Source organism: Cuculus canorus, chromosome 22 (genome assembly GCF_017976375.1).
Source record: "Cuculus canorus isolate bCucCan1 chromosome 22, bCucCan1.pri, whole genome shotgun sequence".
Taxonomy (NCBI): Eukaryota; Metazoa; Chordata; class Aves; order Cuculiformes; family Cuculidae; genus Cuculus; species Cuculus canorus.
Genome location: NC_071422.1, coordinates 5,138,611 through 5,158,071, shown reverse-complemented (window position 1 = coordinate 5,158,071; position 19,461 = coordinate 5,138,611). Strand labels below are relative to the sequence as shown.

The window sequence follows — 19,461 nt, the reverse complement described above, 5'->3', positions numbered from 1 at the left end:
TGCTTTTACCGCAGGCTTCGCTCTGCCAAATTCCCTTGGCTTCTAGGAGACACCCGTGCGCTCTCTCTGCAGCGCTGTGCCTTTCTTGGCTGACAATAGTCCCTGGCTGCAAAACCTCATTAGATTAATTGGCCTTGCCAGCTTCTGAACAAGCAAGCCCTTTAGTCGTGCTGGGGCACGGAGGGCAGGGGAAGGAGGGATCTCTTGGGCTTCCACGCTTTCCGATGCTGCGTGTCCCAGCTTTTGGCTCCATCTCAAATCCGGGAGGAGCCGCCAGCACCCTTGTCTGGATGGGTGCGGCCGAGGCTAATGTGGTGCCTCTGCTTTTTGGGGTACACAGTAGCACATTGCACTGTGCTTTTGGGGTATTAACCCTTGAAAGTCATCTTTGGAAACCGGGGGGCTGTAGCGGTGAGTGTTGTGCTGGTTTAGCCCCCCCTAAAAGACAGGGAGATCTCATCCCCAGATCTGCCTTCCCTGGTAGCCCCCAGCAAGGAGGTTCCAGGGCCCCACGCTTTGTCCACCACCTCCACAAGCAACCCAGGGAGCCAAGGAGAGCTCCTGGACACCAAGGAGCCTCTCTTCGCTGCAGCTCCCTGGCTCAGGGTTTAGCTCGGTGCTGGAACACAAGCCCAGCAGCGAGATGAAGCATTTGCCGATGCTCTCTGAGCCTGAGCCCTTTTTGTGAGCAGCAGTGTTTCATGGAGGAGCTGCTGCAGCTGGGGGAGAGTCTCTGGGGCTCCGCTGTGCCTTGGCACTCTGGCCTTGGCCCCAGCCTTTGATGCGTTTGCCTGTCTGTCTCTTCCACGGGGCTCGGCACCGGATCACAGCTGGCCGGGCTCCGGCTTCACAAGAGCCCCTGTCTCCAAAGACCTATTTAATTTTCTCCTTCAAGGTGGTGTTAGCAACACCCAGAAGATGCTGCCGGCTGCCTTGGACGAGTGGGCTGCGTGTCCTTTCCACCACTGACGTCAGCTTCTCTCCCTTAATTCCCCCTCTGGGACCAAAGCGAGTGCAGGCGCTGCCAGCTCCGATCAGCGTTAACAGCCTGCTCTCCCAGTGTGTGGCAGCGCTCTGCTTTGCCAATGTCACCCCCGACTCGCGCTGCCTTCCTGCGCCAAGCAGCCATGGGTGGTGGGAGAGCACAACCCTCTTCCAACTCCCCGGGAAGGGCCTGCTGCCAGCAGAGAGTCCCCGTTTCTTGCACGTAGGTGTGCTGAGATGGCAGCTCAGCCCCTGTAGAAATGGCTGACTCCTTCTTTCTCGCTCTCTTTCTGCCTCTTCTCTTTTTCCCCCCCCCCCCCCTTCTCTCCCTTCCCTCCTCCCTGCCTTTGCTGTTGCCTACGCGGTTGTGTGGGGAAGGCAATCGGCTCCCGTGCTGCGGATGGCTTTATCTGTAACTCTTCCATCTGCTCACAGCAGCTCACAAATAACCACGGGGTGCCAGAGGAATTATGTATTTGGAGCTCAAGTTTCTGCAGTCTGGCAGGGCAGCAGCTCTGCGCTTGGGCTCATCCGCTCCCGCAAAGGCCAGCGCCTGCATGTGGAGGGTTGAAGGCAGCCGGCGCAGAGCTGGGGCTGCGCCCGGGGTTGGATAACGCTCCCCGTTGCCGTCTCCAGGCCAGGGCGATTCAGACAAAGCCCCAGCCTTGAGCCAAGCGTGCGACCATGGTCTTTGCAAGCTGCTGCTGGGGAGCAGAGGGTGCTGCCACCCTGGAGCTGCTGTACCCCAACCCGGCGGCCAAAGGATTGTGGCACAAAGCCGCCTTCTGCATCAGAATAGAAGCATGGAATGGGTTGGGTTGGAAGGGACTTCAAAGCTCATCCAGTTCCAACCCCACTGCCATGGGCAGCGACACCTCCCACTGGCTCAGGGGCTCCAAGCCCCATCCAACCTGGCCTGGAACCCCTCCAGGGATGGGGCAGCCACCACTGCTCTGGGAAACCTGTTCCAGGGCCTCCCCTCCCTCACAGCAAAACGTTTCTCCCTAAGATCTCATCTCAATCTTCCCTCTTTCAGCCAAAACCCATTCTCCCTTGTCCTTTCCCTGACCAAGAACCCCTCCCCAGCTTTCCTGGAGCCCCTTTCAGTGCTGGAAGCTGCTCTAAGTTCTCCCCGCAGCCTTCTCTTCTCCAGGCTGGGTTGGAGCGTGAGCCCCGATGTTTCCTCTGAACCACCGCAGGCTGGGAACGCCGGGCCATGGGGAGCAGCTCTGGTTATTGGCCTGGGTTACATTTAAATGAGAAACCTCAGCCCTGGCTTGGGGGATTTTGTTTCCTTGGAAGCGGGAGCAGGCAGGAAATGAAGAAAATGCGGTCCTGCTCGTAAGTGTTTTACCAAATGCCGAAGGCAGTGGGAGGCATTTCCCGGTGCGGCTGGGGCTGTGGAGCATCGTCCCCAACCACCGCTGGAGCTGTGGCTCCGGGAGGTATCGCTTGGTTCTTCCCAAGGAGGAAAGTGCTGCTCAGGGTGGAAGACAGGGAACAGCAGGGCTGAAAGATCTCTTAACACCTACCAGCCTCCCATTTTGGAACTGTTGGAATGGGTCCAGAGAAGCCTACAAAGATGATCTGAGGGCTGGAGCACCTCTGCTATGAGGACAGGCTGAGAGAGTTGGAGTTGAGAAGGCTCTGTGGAGACTTTAGAGCAGCTTCCAGCACTGAAAGGGGCTCCAGGAAAGCTGAGGAGGGGCTCTGGATCAGGGAGAGGATGAGGGGGAATGGGTTTAAATTGGAGGGGGAAGATTTAGATTAGACATAAGGAAAAAAATCTTCACGCTTAGGGTGGGGAGGCCCTGGCCCAGGGTGCCCAGAGCAGTGGTGGCTGCCCCATCCCTGGAGGGGTTCCAGGCCAGGTTGGATGGGGCTTGGAGACCCTGATCCAGTGGGAGGTGTCCCTGCCCATGACAGGGGGGTTGGAACTGGATGAGCTTCGAGGTCCTTTCCAACCCAACCGATTGCATGCTTCTATTCTGATGCAGAAGGTGTCCCTGCCCATGGCAGAGGTTGGAACTGGATGAGCTTTGAGGTCCCTTCCAACCCAACCCATTCCATGGCTCTCTGACTCACCACAGGCAGCCCAGCCGATCCCTGGGAGCAGATCCCCATCCTTGGGCTGCGCTGTGGGCGATGAGCAGCTCTCCGCTCTGCCCCGGGCACAGCAGCCGGGGTTTGGGGTGCCAGCCGTAGGTTTTGGGGTAGCAGCAACCTCCCTCCCTCCCTCCTCCAGTCTGGCAGAGGCTCTGTGGTTTTGGCACCAGGGCTTAACGGGGTGGTGGGCACCGAGCCTGGCATTGCTGTGGCCGCCGAAGCCTGGCACCACTGCTCCCTGCAAGGTGGCAAAGGGCAGATGCTCGGAGCCATAGCCAGGCCAAGGGCTGCCCACGGCACAGACAGGAGCAAAACCTGCCCGGATCCTCGCGCCCTCGCTGCCGCACACACAGCTTTGCCAAAACCCTGCCCCTCCATCCCAGCGTCTGCCGGGAGCCGTGGTGCCGGGCAAGGGGATGCCCGGGGAGGGCTGAACCTGCCAGATGTGCGTGCACAGCTGGAGCGATGGCGTGCCCACCCTTTTATCCTGCTCACAGCCTTTTGGCTCGTATTTGAACCCCCAAGCTGGTCCCTGTCTGAGCTTCTCCTGCACATCAGCAGCGCGGGGGTGGCTGTGCGGCGCTCAGGCACCTTCTTGGGTGGATTTCACTGGGTTTTCTACTCTGCTTTCTGCATTTTCTCCACCAAAAAAAGGGAGCAGGCTGGGCCCTGCTGTGGGCTGTTTATCTCCTCACTCGCCTCTGCCTGCTCCATCCCCTGAAGGCCTGGAGAAGAAGAACATCTCCGAGCTCGGTATGCCAGGAAAGCAACCAGCGCTGTGGCAGGGTGGGGGTCCCGGCTTGCTCCATCCTCATCTTCAGCCTCAGTTTTCCTCATCCATCCTGGCAGGAGGGAATCGGACCCAGGTAGGAGCTGAAAGGTGAGTTTTCCAGCTGGGAAGCAGCCACAGCGATGGCCACCGCGGTGTCTAATGGCAGCAGGTGACAGGGTTTGAGGGGACACCTCGAGTTTGGAGATGAGGGCTCCTGACTTGCCAGATGGGGTGGGGGGAACAAGGTACTGGCAGCCCCTTGGCCTGAGGTGGGGCGATGCAGCAGGGTCGTGGTGGGTTTTGATGGCTTCACCCCAGCTCCTGACTCTGTGGTTGTCCCCTCCCAAGATGAATTTGGGAAGCCCATCAGCTCCTGACTCTGTGGTTTGCCCCCCAAGATGAATTTGGGAAGCCCATCAGCTCCTGACTCTGTGGTTTTCCCCCCAAGATGAATTTGGGAAGCCCATCAGCTCCTGACTCTGTGGTTGCCCCCCAAGATGAATTTGGGAAGCCCATCAGCTCCTGACTCTGTGGTTGCCCCCCAAGATGAATTTGGGAAGCCCATCAGCTCCTGACTCTGTGGTCAGCAAGCCCTGGCGTGTCACCTTGTGTCCCTGTCCCCAGGGAGGTGACAGGGAGCAGGAGGGACCAGCTGGCTTTGGAGAAGCGAAGGGGCTGCGACTGCTCCCTCTGAAGATATCAGCAGGGGAAGCACGAGGGAGAGAAAAGCTGTTTAAGCTGTCGTATGATGTTGACATAAGAGCAACCAGGAATAAACTGCCCGGGAACGAAGCCCTGCTGGGAATCACAGGATTATTCGCTGCCGGGGGGGGGAGGTGGGCTCAGGAATTCTCCCCTGGCTGAGGGATGGAGAGCCCTCAGCTCAGCCCTGGGGCACAACGGGTGTCTCCAGTCCCTCAGCTTTGCTCCTTTCCTTCTGGTATAACCTCAGCATGGACAAGGGGAGCCCCAAAATCTCCAATGCCATCGCCAGCGCTGAGCTCAGCCTCTGGAGAGCAGGAGACAGCAGGGAAAAGGGGAACCCCAAAATCTCCAATGACGTTCCCAGTGCTGAGCTCAGCCTCTGGAGAGCAGGAGACAGCATGGACAAGGGGAGCCCCAAAATCTCCAATGCCATCCCCAGTGCTGAGCTCAGCCTCTGGAGAGCAGGAGACAGCATGGACAAGGGGAGCCCCAAAATCTCCAATGCCATCCCCAGTGCTGAGCTCAGCCTCTGGAGAGCAGGAGACAGCATGGACAAGGGGAGCCCCAAAATCTCCAATCCCATCCCGAGCGCTGAGCTCAGCCTCTGGAGAGCAGGAGACAGCATGGACAAGGGGAGCCCCAAAATCTCCAATGCCATTGCCAGCGCTGAGCTCAGCCTCTGGAGAGCAGGAGACAGCATGGACAAGGGGAACCCCAAAATCTCCAATGCCATTGCCAGCGCTAAGCTCAGCCTCTGGAGAGCAGGAGACAGCATGGACAAGGGGAGCCCCAAAATCTCCAATGCCATCTCCAGCACTGAGCTCAGCCTCTGGAGAGCAGGAGACAGCATGAACAAGGGGAACCCCAAAATCTCCAATGCCATCCCCAGTGCTGAGCTCAGCCTCTGGAGAGCAGGAGACAGCATGGACAAGGGGAACCCCAAAATCTCCAATGCCATCCCCAGTGCTGAGCTCAGCCTCTGGAGAGCAGGAGCCGTTGGTCTGTGGGTCGTTCAGCCCCGTGTCCCCTCTTCTTGCTTCCAGGATGCATTTCTAGCGCTCAGCTCGGCCGAGAAGCGGAAGGAAATCTTGATTTCCTTTGCAATAAACAGCACCAACCCTCGGGGCTGCCACCAGGTCCTCAAGCCCAAGGTGAAGCCAAGCTTGGAGGGCCGGCACGCATCCTGCACCACCCGTGCCGTGGCACTCAGCCGGGCTCCGGCTGCTCTTCTGCCCTGGGCTCTGCCACGTCCCGGCGCGTTTGTGGATGCACAAATGCCTGTAAGAAACCTGCTGCGCTCTGACGGGGTGGGCACGGGCACGGGGGGCTCTCGGGGCGCAGAGCCCCGAGGGGATGAGCTGCCCTAATTAGCTTTGCTGTCATTAACTCTGCCTTCCCCGTGCGGAGCTCCGTGTGCAAAGAGCGTGGGCAGTGATGCTGGGCAGCTCAGACCCTGTCTGAGAGGTGGTTGTGGCAGCGTGGACACCTTGGGGCAGAGGTCCTGCGCTGAGCCATCCTCACCAGGAGAGGGATGGGGGGCAACCAGTGCTGGGGCCTTGAAATGATGGAGATTGCAGCACAGGGGTCTTGAGATGATGGAGGTTGCAGCACCAGGGTCTTGAGATGATGAAGGTGGCAGCACCAGGGCCTTGAGATGATGGAGATGGCAGCACCAGGGTCTTGAGATGATGGAGGTGGCAGCGCCAGGGTCTTGAGATGATGAAGGTGGCAGCACCAGGGTCTTGAGATGGTGGAGTTTGGCAGCACCAGGTTTTTGCCATGGTGGCAGTGGCAGCACCAGGGTCTTGAGATGGTGGAGATGGCAGCACCAAGGTCTTGAAGTGATGAAGGTGGCAGCACCAGGGTCTTGAGATGGTGGAGATGGCAGCACCAAGGTCTTGAGATGATGGAGATGGCAGCACCACGGTCTTGAGATGGTGGAGATGGCAGCACCAGGGTCTTGAGATGGTGGAGTTTGGCAGCACCAGGTTTTTGCCATGGTGGCAGTGGCAGCACCAAGGTCTTGAGATGATGAAGGTGGCAGCACCAGGGTCTTGAGATGGTGGAGATGGCAGCACCAGGGTCTTGAGATGATGGAGATGGCAGCACCAAGGTCTTGAAGTGATGAAGGTGGCAGCACCAGGGTCTTGAGATGGTGGAGATGGCAGCACCAAGGTCTTAGAATCATAGAATCATACAATAGTTTGGATTGGAGAGACCTTAATGATCCTCTAGTTCCAACCCCCCTCTGCCATGGGCAGGGATATCCCACTGGATCAGGCTGCCCAAGTCCCCATCCAACCTGGCCTTGAACCCCTCCAGCTCTTGCAGCGGTGGAGGCAGCAGTAACCACACGAGCGTGGCTGCAGCTCCTCTGCCTGCTGGGCGCTGGACCATTCTGAGGATGAGGATGAGGATGGCCAAGGTCCTCGTCGCGGCTCCCCCAGGGCTGCCTCCCGCTAACAGGATGTGATGAGTGGGGGCTGCGCTGTCGCTTGGAATTTCTTAACCAGGCACAGGGAATAAGAGTGGGGAGAAGACCCTGCCCGGACTCAGGACGATGGCACGAGAACCTCAACCTCCCCCACCCCACCCAGGAGATGCCATCCCACCCCCATCCCAGCATCAAACACTCGCACCTTGTATCACAAATTACTTTTATTCCCCCTTTATGGTTGTAAACAAGCAGCAGCCCCCCCAAAAAAACCCCAACGGAGGGGTTCCCTTCACATCCATCCCCTTCCCCAAAATGTGCAAATCTGGTCCTTTGTGCGATGAAAGGCTTTGGTGGAAAAGGGGTGGGGGAGGCAATCCTGGGTGCTCTAAGGGGGTGGGCAGCACCCAAGGGACCCCAAATCAAGATTTTGGGGGTGCAGAGCCTGCTGCAGCACCCTCTGCCCAAAGGAAGCGAGCACTAGAGGGCAGCAAGCCCCAACCCTGGGAGAGCAGCGGTGAAATCATCTTAAATAATTAAACAATAATAAATAAACAGATGGATGGATGGGAGAAAAGGGATGGGTTTGAATCCCTCCTCCTCCTCTTCCAGCAAATGAATCTCTCCCCTTCCCCCTTCCCCAAACGTATAAAATATATTTTAACTCTCGGAGGTAAATAACAAATAAAAAGAAAAAAAGCATTAGGGGAGCGACCGTGCCCGGATTCGACCCCCCCTTTAAAAAAATAAAGCATCATCAAGAGTTTTAACGAAAATATGAGGATCTCCCCCCTCTCTCTCTCGCGCATCAATATAGATTATAGCGTGGCTAAAAAGTATGTTTTTCTCTCCCGTAAAGTCAAAAAGTGGAAAAATAGAGGAAGAGAAGGGGTTGTGCGCAAAAGGATGGGGATGGGAAGAGCGGCGCGATGCTGAGAGCTCCTGCCAGGGGTCTTTGGGAAGGAAAAGCTGGGGGGGAGACAACCCCCCCCCCCCCAACAGCGGTAAGTGACCGGTGTGGGGATGGGGGGGCCGTGTTAGACGTCGCTGGGCGAGCGGGAGCGGAAAGGCATGGTGGAGGAGAAGCACCCGCAGCACACGGCCCACAGCACCTTCTGGATCTCCTGGTTCCTAAAGGCGTAAATGATGGGGTTGAGCATGGAGTTATAGGTGGCCGGGAGGAGGGTGAGGTAGGTGTAGAGAGCCGGGGAGCTCTCATCCCCGAGGAGGCAGTAGATGGCAAAGGGCAGCCAGCACGAAGCGAAGGTGCCCAGGATGATGGCCAAGGTGGAGATGCCTTTCCGAGTGGTGACATAGTGGGAACTGGCCAGAAAATGTCTCTGGATGGCGATCTGGTGGGCGTGCCGGCAGATGAGCTTACAGATCTGCACGTAGAGCTGGAGCATCACCGCAAAGACCATGAAGAAAGAGACCGAGAGGATGATGAGGTGGTTCTTCATCAAGGGCTTGACGACGCTGCAAGCAGAGGGCTCCTTCAAGCAGTTCCAGCCCATGACGGGCAGGAGCCCGTAGCAGATGGAAGCTCCCCAGGTGAGGATCAACATGATGTAAGTCCTGGTGACCGTCCTCTCCGAGTAGTAGGTCAGGGCGTTGTAGAGGGACAGGTAGCGATCGATGGTGATGGTCAGCAAGCTGCTGACGCTGGCGGTGAAGGAGGTGACCAGGAGCCCCACCGTGAGCAGGCTGACTGCCTCCGACGGGATGAAGTAGACAAAGGCAAAGTGGAGGATCAACCCCAAACCGGCCAAGAGATCAGCCGTGGCCAAGCTGCCGATGAGGAGGAACATAGGAGCCCGGAAAGCCGGGCTGTAGAAAATGACCACCACCACGATGGCATTCTCGCAGGAGATAATGGTCCCGGAGACGCAAAGGATGACATCCCATGGGTTCAAGGCGAGGGGTTCCACCATAGATTCCAGGTCCAAGGAGCTGTCGCTGCCATTCCTGGCCGAGAACCAGCCCTGCTGGCCTTCACCGGAGTTGGGGGGCTCCTCTTCCATCATGGTGGTGGAGGCTGACCTACCAGGGCCAAGAGCAAGCACAGCCCCCTCAGCACCCGCAGCAGGGACCCCACGAGCCGTCCCCCAGCCCTGACACCCCCCAACGTTGTGTCTCAGAGCAGCGCGTGTTGAGGGGGGGGGCTATTAATCCAAGGAGATTTTTGACCCCAAGCAGCAGGTGAAGGGGCCCCCCAGCTCCCATAGAGGGCAGAGAAACCCCCCCCAGCCCCTCCGTGTACCCCACAACTCGGGGGGACCCCCCCCCGACTTTGGGGGTCTGTGCTGCCCCTCGCCCCCTTCCCATAGCACTGTGGGTTCACCCCCTCTCCTGGTGCCCCCCTCTCCCCTCCAGTGTCTGTGTTCCCCCCCCCCGGTGTCTGTACCCCCCACAGTGCCCGTGTCCCCTCCAGGTGTCCACGTCGTCCCCCCCCCCAGGTATCCATGCCCCCACCCCAGTGTCCATGTCCCCATCCCCCCCATATCCATGTCCCCATCCCTGGTATCTGTGTCCCTTAGGTGTCCATGTCCCTGTCCCCAGTGTCCATATCCCCCCCACCCCAGGTGTCCCCCTTCCCCTCCCTGCCCCCCTCCCCCTGTCTCCCCCTATCAATGCCTGTGTCCCCCCCCCATTGTCCATACCCCCCATTGTATGTGTGCCACCCCCCCCAAGGTGCCCATGTCCCCTTTCCTGGTGTCCCTGTGTCCCTCCTGATGTCCATGCCCCCCCCTTGGCATCCATGTGTGTGTCCCAGTGTCCCCCCCTCCAGGTGTCCCATGTCCCCCTCCCCACTGTCCACGTGTCCCCCCTATGTCCCTGTCCCCCCTTCCCAGTGCCCGCATCCCCTTCCCCATGTCCCTGTGCCCCCCACCCCAGATGCCCATGTCCCCTTCACTATTGTATGTGCCCCCCCTCCAGGTGCCTATATCCCCTTCTTCCGTGTATATGCCCCCCCCAGATGTCCCTGTCCCCTGTCCCTGGTGTATATGCCCCCCCAGGTGTCCCTGTCCCCCTGTCCCTGGTGTATTTGCCCCCCCCCCCCAAGATGTCCATGTCCCTCTATCCCTGGTGTATGTGTGTCCCCCCCGGATGTCCATGTCCCCCTCCCTGTTATATGTGTCCCCCCCCCATGTCCATGTCCCCCTTCCCTGTTATATATGTCCCCCCCCCATGTCCCTGTCCCCTCTTCCCTAGTGCCCATGTCCCCTTCCCCAGTGTATGTGCCCCCCCTTGATGCCCATGTCCCCCTCCCCAGTGTCTGTGTCCCCCCCACCGTGTCCCTGTCCCCCCCTTCCCCAGTGCCCACGTCCCCTTCCTCAGTGTACGTGCTCTCCCCTCCAGGATGTCCCTGTCCCCCTATCCCCGGTGTACATACCCCCCCCAAGATGTCCCTGCGTCCCCCCAGATGTCTCTGTCCCCCCTCCCATGTCCCTGTCCCCCCCAGATGTCCCTGTCCCCCCTCCCATGTCCCTATCCCCCCCAGATGTCCCTGTCCCCCCATGTCCCTGTCCCCCCAGATGTCCCTGTCCCCCCATATGCCTGTCCCCCTCAGATGTCCCTGTCCCCCCCAGATGACCCTGTCCCCCCTCCCATGTCCTGTCCCCCCAGATGTCCCTGTCCCCCATGTCCCTGTCCCCCCCAGATGTCCCTGTCCCCCCTCCCATATCCCTGTCCCCCCAGATGTCCCTGTCCCCCCAGACGTCCCTGTCCCCCCTCCCATGTCCCTGTCCCCCTCAGATGTCCCTGTCCCCCCTCCCATGTCCCTGTCCCCCCAGATGTCCCTGTCCCCCCATGTCCCTGTCCCCTCCCAGATGTCCCTGTCCCCCCCGTGTCCCTGTCCCCCCCAGACATCCCTGTCCCCCCCATGTCCTGTCCCCCCCAGATGTCCCTGTCCCCCCCCGATGTCCCTGTCCCCCCCAACTCACCTGCCTGGCCGCTGGGCGGGGGTCCCCCTGCCATGGGCTCCTCCGAGTTATAGTGCCCGAGCCTCTGCCGGGGGTGGGGGTGTTTTTGAGGGGGTGTGGGGGGGGGTGTGTGACTCACTGTGTGTCGTGTGTGTCCCCCCCCCCCCAGTCCCCTCACCCCGCGGTGACGTCCATCGCTCGACGGAGCCAATCGGCTCTCGGCACCGCGATCACACGGGGGATGGAGCGCTCCATTCATAAAAAACAGCCCCCCCCGACAAACACACACACGCTCAGATCCCCCCCACACCCCCCCCCCGCCCAAGCACATCCCACGCTGCCCCCCGGCATCCCCCCCACCCCCCCAGGGTCCCCCCGACACGTCCTTGCTAACCTTTGCGAGGCTGTGATGCAGAGGAGGGGGGGCTTGAAGGGATTGGGGGGGGGGCATCCCCAGGGGAGATGGGGGGCCACGCTGATTGCTCCCCTGCACAGCCTGGGGTGCTCAACACCCCCTCTCCCCCCCCATTGCAGGGATTTGGGGGTGGAGGGTGGGTGCTCCCCCTTACAGCCTGGAATCTTGGCTTGGCCGCCCCATTGCAGGGATTTGGGGGTGGGTGCTCCCCCTCACAGCCTGGAATCTTGGCTTGGCCCCCCCCATTGCAGGGATTTGGGGGTGGGGGGCGGGTGCTCCCCCTTACAGCCTGGAATCCTGGCTTGCTCCCCCCCATTGCAGGGATTTGGGGGTGGGGGTGGATGCTCATCGCCGAGGGAACCGGGAAGCCTGGCCCGAATGGAAGCGAGGGGGGAGAGGGAGGGTGCCCCCTCCCCCCAGGACCCTGCTGGGACCCCCCCATCCCGCGCCGGTTCCTCAAAGCACAGTCATTTCAGACCTTCCCAGGCAACCTGACCCAGCCGGGGGGCGACTTTGACCAGCACTGGTCCCGCCGCCTAAGCCTGGAGGGTCTCGGGGTGTCCGGGGAGGGCTGCGGGACCCCCGGTGCCCCGGGGGCGCGGCTGCAACACCCCCGGCCCGGAGCCCGGCCAGGGGCTCGGCTCCGCTCGGCTCGGGCTCGGCACCCGTCGGCTCGGGTTCGGCTCCCCTCGGCTCCAGTTCGACTCCGCTCGGCTCCAGTTCAGCTCCCCTCGGCTCGAGTTCGGCTCTGCTCGGCTCGCGTTCGGCTGCCGTCGTCTCGCCTTCGTCTCCCCTCGGCTCGAGTTCGGCTCGGGTTCGGCTCTGCTCGGGTTCGGCTCGGCCCGGCGGGAGCTGTTCTTGGTGCTGAACACCGCAACTACGCCGCAGCCACGGGGTGGTCGCGGTGCCCCGGGCACGGGGCTGGGGGATCAGCGGCTGTGCGGGGCGAGCGTGCAAAGCACGGGCAGCGAGTGCGGGGTGTGCAGTGCAGGGTGTGCAGGGTGTGCAGTGCAGGGTGTTCAGGGTGTTCAGGGTGTGCAGGGTGTGCAGTGCAGGGTGTTCAGGGTGTGCAGGGTGTTCAGGGTGTGCAGGGTGTGCAGTGCAGGGTGTTCAGGGTGTTCAGGGTGTGCAGTGCATGGTGTGCAGGGTGTGCAGTGCGCTCAGGGTGTGCAACGTGTTCAGGATATGCAGGGTGTTCAGAGTGTGCAATGTGTTCAGGGTGTGCAGCGTGGGGGTGGTTCGAAGGCAGTGGGTGCAGTGAATGCAGGGAGTGCAGTGCACACGCTGTGCAGCATATGCAGTGTGTGCAGGGCATGCACTGTATGCAGCTTAGTGTGTGTGGTGCAGGGTGCTCAGGGTGTGTAATGAGTGCAGTGCAGCGTGTGCAGAGTGCTCAGGGTGTGCAGTGAGTGCAGTGCAGTGTGTGCAGAGTGCTCAGGGTGTGCAGTGCGGTGTGTGCAGGGTGCACAGGGTGTGTAATGAATGCAGTGTAGAGTGTGCAGAGTGCTCAGGGTGTGCAGTGCGCTCAGGGTGCTCACGGTGCTCAGGGTGCGCAGTGAGTGCAGTGTAGTGTGGTCAGGGTGTGCAGTTGAGTACAGGTTATGTAGTGAGTGCGATGTGTGCGGGGTGTTCAGAATGTGTAGTGCCCAGGGCGCTGGGGTGCAGCGTGTTCAGGGTTCTGGGGTGCAACGCCCAGGGTGCTGGGTTGCAACATGTTCAGGGTTCTGGGGTGCAGCATGTTCAGGGTTCTGGGGTACAACGTGTTCAGGGTTCTGGGGTGCAGCATGTTCAGGGTTCTGGGACGCAACGTGTTCAGGGTTCTGGGACGCAGTGTGTTCAGGGTGTTGGGGTGCAGTGCCCAGAGTTCCGGGGTGCAGCAGCACCCAGGGCTCCACACCCCTGATACCAGCTCATCCCCACATCCCCTCTTTCCCACGGGCTCAGCAGCAGGATGATCGAGATGTGGGGTGTCTGGGGGGGCTCCCCCTCCCTCGTAGCCACCCCCCCCCCAGTCCTGGCCCCCCAGGGGCGGGGCGGGACAAGGCGGGGCCGCCCCTTTCTCCCCCCCCCTCCTCCCCCCGGGCCGCCTCCCGTTCCCGCGGCTCCGCTCCGCTCTCCCGGGAGCTCGGCAGCTCCCGCAAGGACCAGGACGGGACGAGCCGGGCTGAGCCGAGCCTGGCTAAAGCCCAACATCCCCGGGCCGGGCCATGGCCCCGGCGCTGCGCTGCGCGCTGATCTGCGCGTTTCTCTGCGCGCTCCCTTGCGCGCACGGCTCCGCACCCACCCGCGCAGGTACGGGCGGGGAGAGGGGGGCACCCCGAAACCGGGGGGGGGGGGGGGGGGGGCAAGGGGACTTTGAGTTTTGGGGCAGATGAACTCTTAGGGGTGGTTTTTCTTTTGGAGGGGTCCCGTTGCCCCCAGCCCCCCATGGGACCCCATCACCCGGGATGGGACCCCCCTATTCCCTCGGTTAACCCCGATTTAGGGGCAGAGGGGGCTCTGCTCTTTCTCCCAACACCCCGCCAGGGTGGGATCCTCCCTTTCCCTGGGTTGACCCCAGTTTAGGGGGAAAGGGGGCTCTGTTCCTGCTCCCAGCACCCCACCAGGATGGGATCCTCCCTTTCCCTGGGTTGACCCCAGTTTAGGGGGAGAGGGGGCTCTGCTCCTGCTCCCAGCCCCTCCCCAAGAACAAGGAGTGCTGCCTTGCTCTGCTGTGGGACAAATAGGGTGCAGGATCCGTCCTCCTCTCCAAAGATCTTGGGGGGACCTCGTGGCTCGTGGCAGTTTCCGTGGTGGGGGAAGCGGGAGGGGAGCAGTCATCCTCCTGCCTGGAGTGTCTGCAACTCCAGGCATCAATTATGCAAACCCCAGGCTTCCTTCTGCTCCCCTTCTCCCATCCCCCCCGCTGCTACCAGGAGACTTTTCCACCCTCCCTTGTCCCACTGGGATCCAGAACTCCCATGGGGAAGGGGTTGCCCTTAGCCAGCCCCGCTGCCCCCCCTTTATTTCCCTCTCCCACCCCACACCTGACGGCAGGAGCGGGAGATGACAACGTTGGGCTCAAACGTCTGTTCCTGTGCCTGCTGTGATAAAAATAACTTAAATTACAAACCTGCCTGAAACCCTTGCGAACACAGTCCTACTTTCCCATTGGTTCCCGGTAGGGCTGGAAATGCTGGAGGGGGAGGGCCAGCAGCGTGCCCACCACGCCGTAGCCATGGCAATGGGTCCACAGCATCCCACTTTGTGCCTTAACGCCACCAGTTGCCCCCTTGGCTTTTGCTGGGAGGTGACACTGAGAGAAGGGAAAGAGCCTCTTCTATCGGCTTGAGCGGTCAGGAGGACCCTAAAACTTGGGGGGAAGAAGCGGGGGGGCTGCAACTGCCCACCCCAAAGGGAGGTGGTGCGTTGGGGAGCCCTCAGGCTGTGGAATAGGGTGCAGCCAGCGCAATAAAGCCAAGCACAAGGTTGGGTCGATGCCTGCGTGACGGTGACCCTGGGGAACCAGCTCAGAGGGATGCAGCCCCCACCTCCTTGCTGTGAGCCCTGGAGGGGGGCTGTTTGTCCCCTGAGAGCCTGGAAACTGGCCCAGGGTGGGGAATGGCTCCCAGCTCGTTCCCACGGTGGTGCAAACGCGGGCGTGGGACGCAGCGAGGTGCAGGCAGAGCCCCGGCCGCGATTCCCCATTGCAGCCTCCCTCGTTGACAGTCATCGTGTAAATTAATGATGAGCGTGTGCGTGCGGGGGAAGAGCTCATTGCAAGAACGCCCGAGTGACTCACCAGCATTGCTGGGGCGATGGGGAGCTGGGGAAGGGGGGTCCTGTGGGATGGACTGGGGGGACAGAGGAGCGATGCTGCTTAAATAACCCCGACCGGGCTGCTGGGAGCTGGTGCTGCTGCTTCATCACCTTTAAACTTCGACCGAGAGACCCAGGGCTCGGGTGGGCTTGCCCACCGTGGCTGTGGGTGGTCGAGCCCTGCGTGTCCTGGGTGCCGCAAGCTGTGGGGTGCAGGGTGTCCCCTCTCTGGGGAGCTGGTGATGCTACAAACACACTCACAGCCTCTTGGGATGGGTCTGTTAGTGGGTTTGGTGCTGCAAAAGGTGCCTTCATCCCCTCCCGCTGCACCGTGAGAAATCCTCCTCCTCCATGGAGGAACTGGATGATCTGTAAAGTCCCTTCCAACCCAAACCATTCTATGATTCTATGGAGCAGAGGGTGCAGCCCTGACCGTGGATGGCAGAGGGGTTGGATGCTCACCCCAACCTCACCCCTTTCCCACCGCTTTGGCAGGAGGGTGCAGTGAGCTGAGGTCCTGCGAGACATGCACGACCGGCATCGCCTCGCACAACGCCACCGGCTGCGTCTGGGTGGGCTGCGGGACCCCCGAGGAGCCAGGTGAGGGGGTCGGCAGGGCAGAACCAAACCCTTAGGGGGGCTCAGAGGTGTGTGGGGAGAGTGAAGGGCTCCCACAACCCCTGGTGCTCACGGCCAGTAGTTATTCTTGCCACCATCCAGCCCCTCTTGTCTCTGGCCCTGCCAGGATGGTGCTCAGCACCCTTGGGTGGGTCCCAGCTGCTTTCCATGGCCAAGGTCCATCTCACCCAACCCATCCCAGGGGGAGGCAGGGGATCCATGCCAGCCCAACTGGCCGGCACGGAGGATTTTGGGGTGTGTTGCTCCCAGCCATGCTGGTCTTGGGATAACGCTGGGAACCCTCCACCTCCCTGTGCGGATGGAGGAGCACCATGCGATGGAGGTGGGAGACAGACGGCTGTTTCTAAAGCCCTTGTTTGGGACTCTTCCCTGTGAGGGTGAAGATGGGAGCCCCAGATCGCAGCCCCTGGGATGGATGCCCACCCTGGGAACAGGTCCTTGCCATCCCAAACCCTGGGGTTCCCAGGGCCCCAACACTGTCGGCTGCACCGCGTGCCCCCATGGGCTGGTTTGCTGGGGGTCCCTTGGGAAAACTCTGCTCCCTCTTCCCGCAGAGATGGGAAGCTGCGTGCAGAGAGGAGTGGCAGCGCGGGAGACCTGTGTGCTCTACAACACCAGCGCCCTGTGTCGAGGTAACCCCGTTCCCCCCCCCGCAAGAACGGGTACCCCAGAGCCCCCCGGACCCAGCAGCCTTTGGGATGCTGCTGCGGGCACTGGGGCCATAGGGATGAAATCCCACCCCTGGGACAGGGATATGGGGTGAGAGCGCACAACGACATCCCTTGACACCCCTTTTTCCTCCTTTCCCTCTGTCCCTGCCTCCAGCAGCCCTCAAGTCCCCCACCGAAGAGCCTCCGCGGTCCCATAGCAAGGAGCCAGCGACGCATTCCCCAAGTGAGCTGGAGGACAGGGGGTGGTGGGATGGGGTTGGGGGGTCCAGGAGCCCCAGGGGCCAGTGGGATGGGATGAGCTGCTTCTCTCCATGTTCTGCATCCCTGGGGAGGGCTGAACAGAGCCACCCTGAGCTTTGGATCCATGGAGCTTCAACCCTGTTACTCTAAGTGCCACCATGGGCTGCAGCGATGACATGATGGGGGTGAGGAGGGTCATAACACCCCATAGCCCTCCTCAAAACCAGCCCTGCTGCCGTCCTTGCCGGGAAGTACCATCTCTGGCCAGGTTGGAGCAGGAGCTGGGAGCAGACAAGGAGCCTCTTCCAGGAAGAGGGAACTGGAGAGCGCTGGGCTAATTACGGCGGGTAACCAGAGCCCAGAGCCCTCTGAATTATTGATCCTGCTGGGATCTTTTTGCTGCTGGCTCCTCTCCTGCACGGTGCTGGGTGCTCCAGCATGGGCCAAGCCCATCCCTGCATCCATGTGTTGGTGGGGGACATCCCAACCCCATGCTGGGAAACAGCAGTTCCTCCCCGTGCAGCCACCGGGGTCTTCATGGACCCCAGATGCCCTCTCCTTGGTGAGAACATTGGTATCCAGGGATGCCAACAGCACCCATAAACCTTGTTTTCTCCTGCCGTTAGAGACCACCACCACCAGCGTCCCACTGACGGGCAGCCCTGAATTTCACCCGCCCGGTTTCGACACGGCGAGCTTCATCGGCGGCATCGTGCTGGTGCTGAGCATCCAAGCCGTGGTCTTCTTCATCATCAAGTTCATCAAGTCGAAGGACAGCACCTACCAAACGCTGTAAGGCTCCCGGGGTGGAGGAGGGGGTCCCATATTTGACTCGTGCCTGGGTCAAAGCCACCCATGAACCCAAAAATGGGGGTCAGCCCTGGTGCGTGGGGCTCCGTGGTCTGTCTGGATGTGTCCTGTCTCGCAGCTGAGTGTTCTGTCCTGTTGTTGTTTGTACCGGTCTGTCCTCACGCAGCAGGGGAAGGATTTGGGAGATGGAGAGGCTTGTCCTTCCCTGTCTGTCCCCTCGCCGGTGTCCGGCTGTCCTGCCACCTCCTCTGTCTGTTGCTGTCTGGATGGATCCTGGCTCCAAGCCCCATGGGGAGCAGGGGGCCCCCAAATCCAACCTGTCTCTGTTGCTCTTCTTCTTCCTCGCATCGTGCCGTGGGGCTGCTAGGATGAAAGGAAGTGGGCTCAAGTTGGTCCAGGGCAGGTTTAGGTTGGATAGGAGGAAAAACATCTTTATTGACAGAGTGGTGAAGCCCTGGCAGAGGCTGCCCAGGGCAGTGGGGGAGCCTCCATCCATGGAGGGGTTCAGTTAGCGTGTAGACTTGGCACTTGGGGACATGGTTTAGTAGCCACGATGGGGCTGGGCTGATGGTTTGACTGGATGAGCTTTGAGGTCTTTTCCAACCTCAATGATTCCACGATTCCATGACTCACCAGGTCTAACACGGGGGGCTGTGCCCCGTCTCTCTTTCCTTGCACGCTGCCAGAGAGGACAACCAGTAGGTGCCGGCGGCGATGGGAAGGGGGGGCTGCCCCTCTGCACCCCCAGAGCTTGACCCTTCCTTTGCACCTCCCCGGAGGGGGGTGGCATGGTCCCTCTCTCCTGGTTTGCATGAAGGGGGGGTTCCCAGCTGGTTTGCTGTTTTCCTGGGAATTATTAGCGGTGGAAGGGAAGGGGGTGTCCCTGCTCACCCCCCTTCCATGCACAGAGGCCCTGGTGGGATGCAGCCAATGCACAGACCCTTGGCATATCGGTGCTCCTTCTGCCAGGGTGGATACCCCCCTCCAGCTGTGCAGCGGGGTGCAGCCCCCACCCCTGAGCACCTTCGGGAGGTTGGGAGCTGCAGAGCCCAGTTTGCCCCCAGTTAGAGAGCACCCAGCAGCCCCCCCTTCCCACCCTGGGCACCCCCAGTTTCCCACTGCACCCCAGCCCCATTGCCTCCCCACAGCCTTGGGGCTTCCCCGGGGGGAGCTTGGGGTCCCCTCTTGCCCTGGTGGGCTCTCAGGTGCTTTTCCTTTCAGGGTTGTGGCTGGAGCACCCAGCCCCCTGCTCCGACCCCCCCAGCCCCATCCCACCCCAGTCCCCCCAGCCCCTCCGTGCCCACCGGAGGAGCAGAATTGGGCCCTGCTGTGTGCTTTTGCTGTGCCTCTGTGTTGCTGTGGGGGTGTTGGGGGGGGGTGGGGGGGTCCCAGCTGCCTCCGCTGCTTTCTGTGTGTTGTTTTGGGGAAGGGGGGGTGTTTGCTGTGTGCCGTGGGGTGAGACTTGTTGCTCAGGTTGCCCCAATTAAACTCTGCGAGGTGGTGTCTGTCTTGTGTCCAGGGAGGGGGTTCACGTAGCTGGAAGGAAGGGGGGGGGCTACACAAATCTTGTGCCCCCCATCTTTCCCTTGCAGTAGCTCCTGCCAATTCCTGAGTGTGGGTCCAACCCTTCCCCATGGCATTAAGACCCGTATGGGTGCTATAGGGTGGGCACAGGGGCACCCCCCTCTGATTCCCACTCCCTGGGGACTGTGGGGGGGCTGAACCCCCCGCCCCCAGGGCAAGGCTGCCCAGGCCCTTTCTGCTACTTGCTCTTCTCTGTCCGCTGCACCAGGATCTGAAGCCACCGCACGCCCCAAGTTGGGGAGAGGCTGCCCTCATCCTCCCCAGGGAAGGCAGAGAAGAGGCCAGTGCTGCTGGCATCCCTGCCCGGTACCAGCATCCCTACCCGGTGCCGGCATCCCTACCCAATGCTGGCATCCCTGCCTGGTGCTGGCATCCCTGCC

At 61.1% G+C, this 19,461-nt stretch overlaps 2 protein-coding genes across 4 annotated transcripts; one reads left to right on the top strand and one right to left on the bottom strand.

Annotated features, from left to right (window-relative positions):
* Positions 1–7,436: 7,436 nt before the first annotated feature.
* Positions 7,437–11,073, bottom strand: GPR3 (G protein-coupled receptor 3). The gene is made up of 2 exons (XM_054086709.1): positions 10,946–11,073; positions 7,437–9,041 (listed from the first exon to the last, which is right to left on the bottom strand). Exon 2 carries the CDS (start codon positions 9,023–9,025, stop codon positions 8,039–8,041), a length of 987 nt encoding a protein of 328 aa, XP_053942684.1. The 5' UTR covers positions 9,026–9,041; positions 10,946–11,073; the 3' UTR covers positions 7,437–8,038.
* A 2,343-nt stretch (positions 11,074–13,416) lies between these two features.
* On the top strand, positions 13,417–19,461 carry CD164L2 (CD164 molecule like 2). 3 transcript variants are annotated; one of them, XM_054086712.1, is made up of 6 exons: positions 13,417–13,631; positions 15,633–15,737; positions 16,331–16,408; positions 16,602–16,670; positions 17,314–17,479; positions 19,290–19,461. In XM_054086712.1, exons 1-6 carry the CDS (start codon positions 13,547–13,549, stop codon positions 19,294–19,296), a joined length of 510 nt encoding a protein of 169 aa, XP_053942687.1. In that variant the 5' UTR covers positions 13,417–13,546; the 3' UTR covers positions 19,297–19,461. The 3 variants fall into 3 exon arrangements, with proteins under 3 accessions (XP_053942687.1, XP_053942686.1, XP_053942685.1); XM_054086711.1 differs by lacking the exon at positions 19,290–19,461 and adding an exon at positions 18,184–18,787 and having other exon boundaries at positions 16,605–16,670; XM_054086710.1 differs by lacking the exon at positions 19,290–19,461 and adding an exon at positions 18,184–18,781.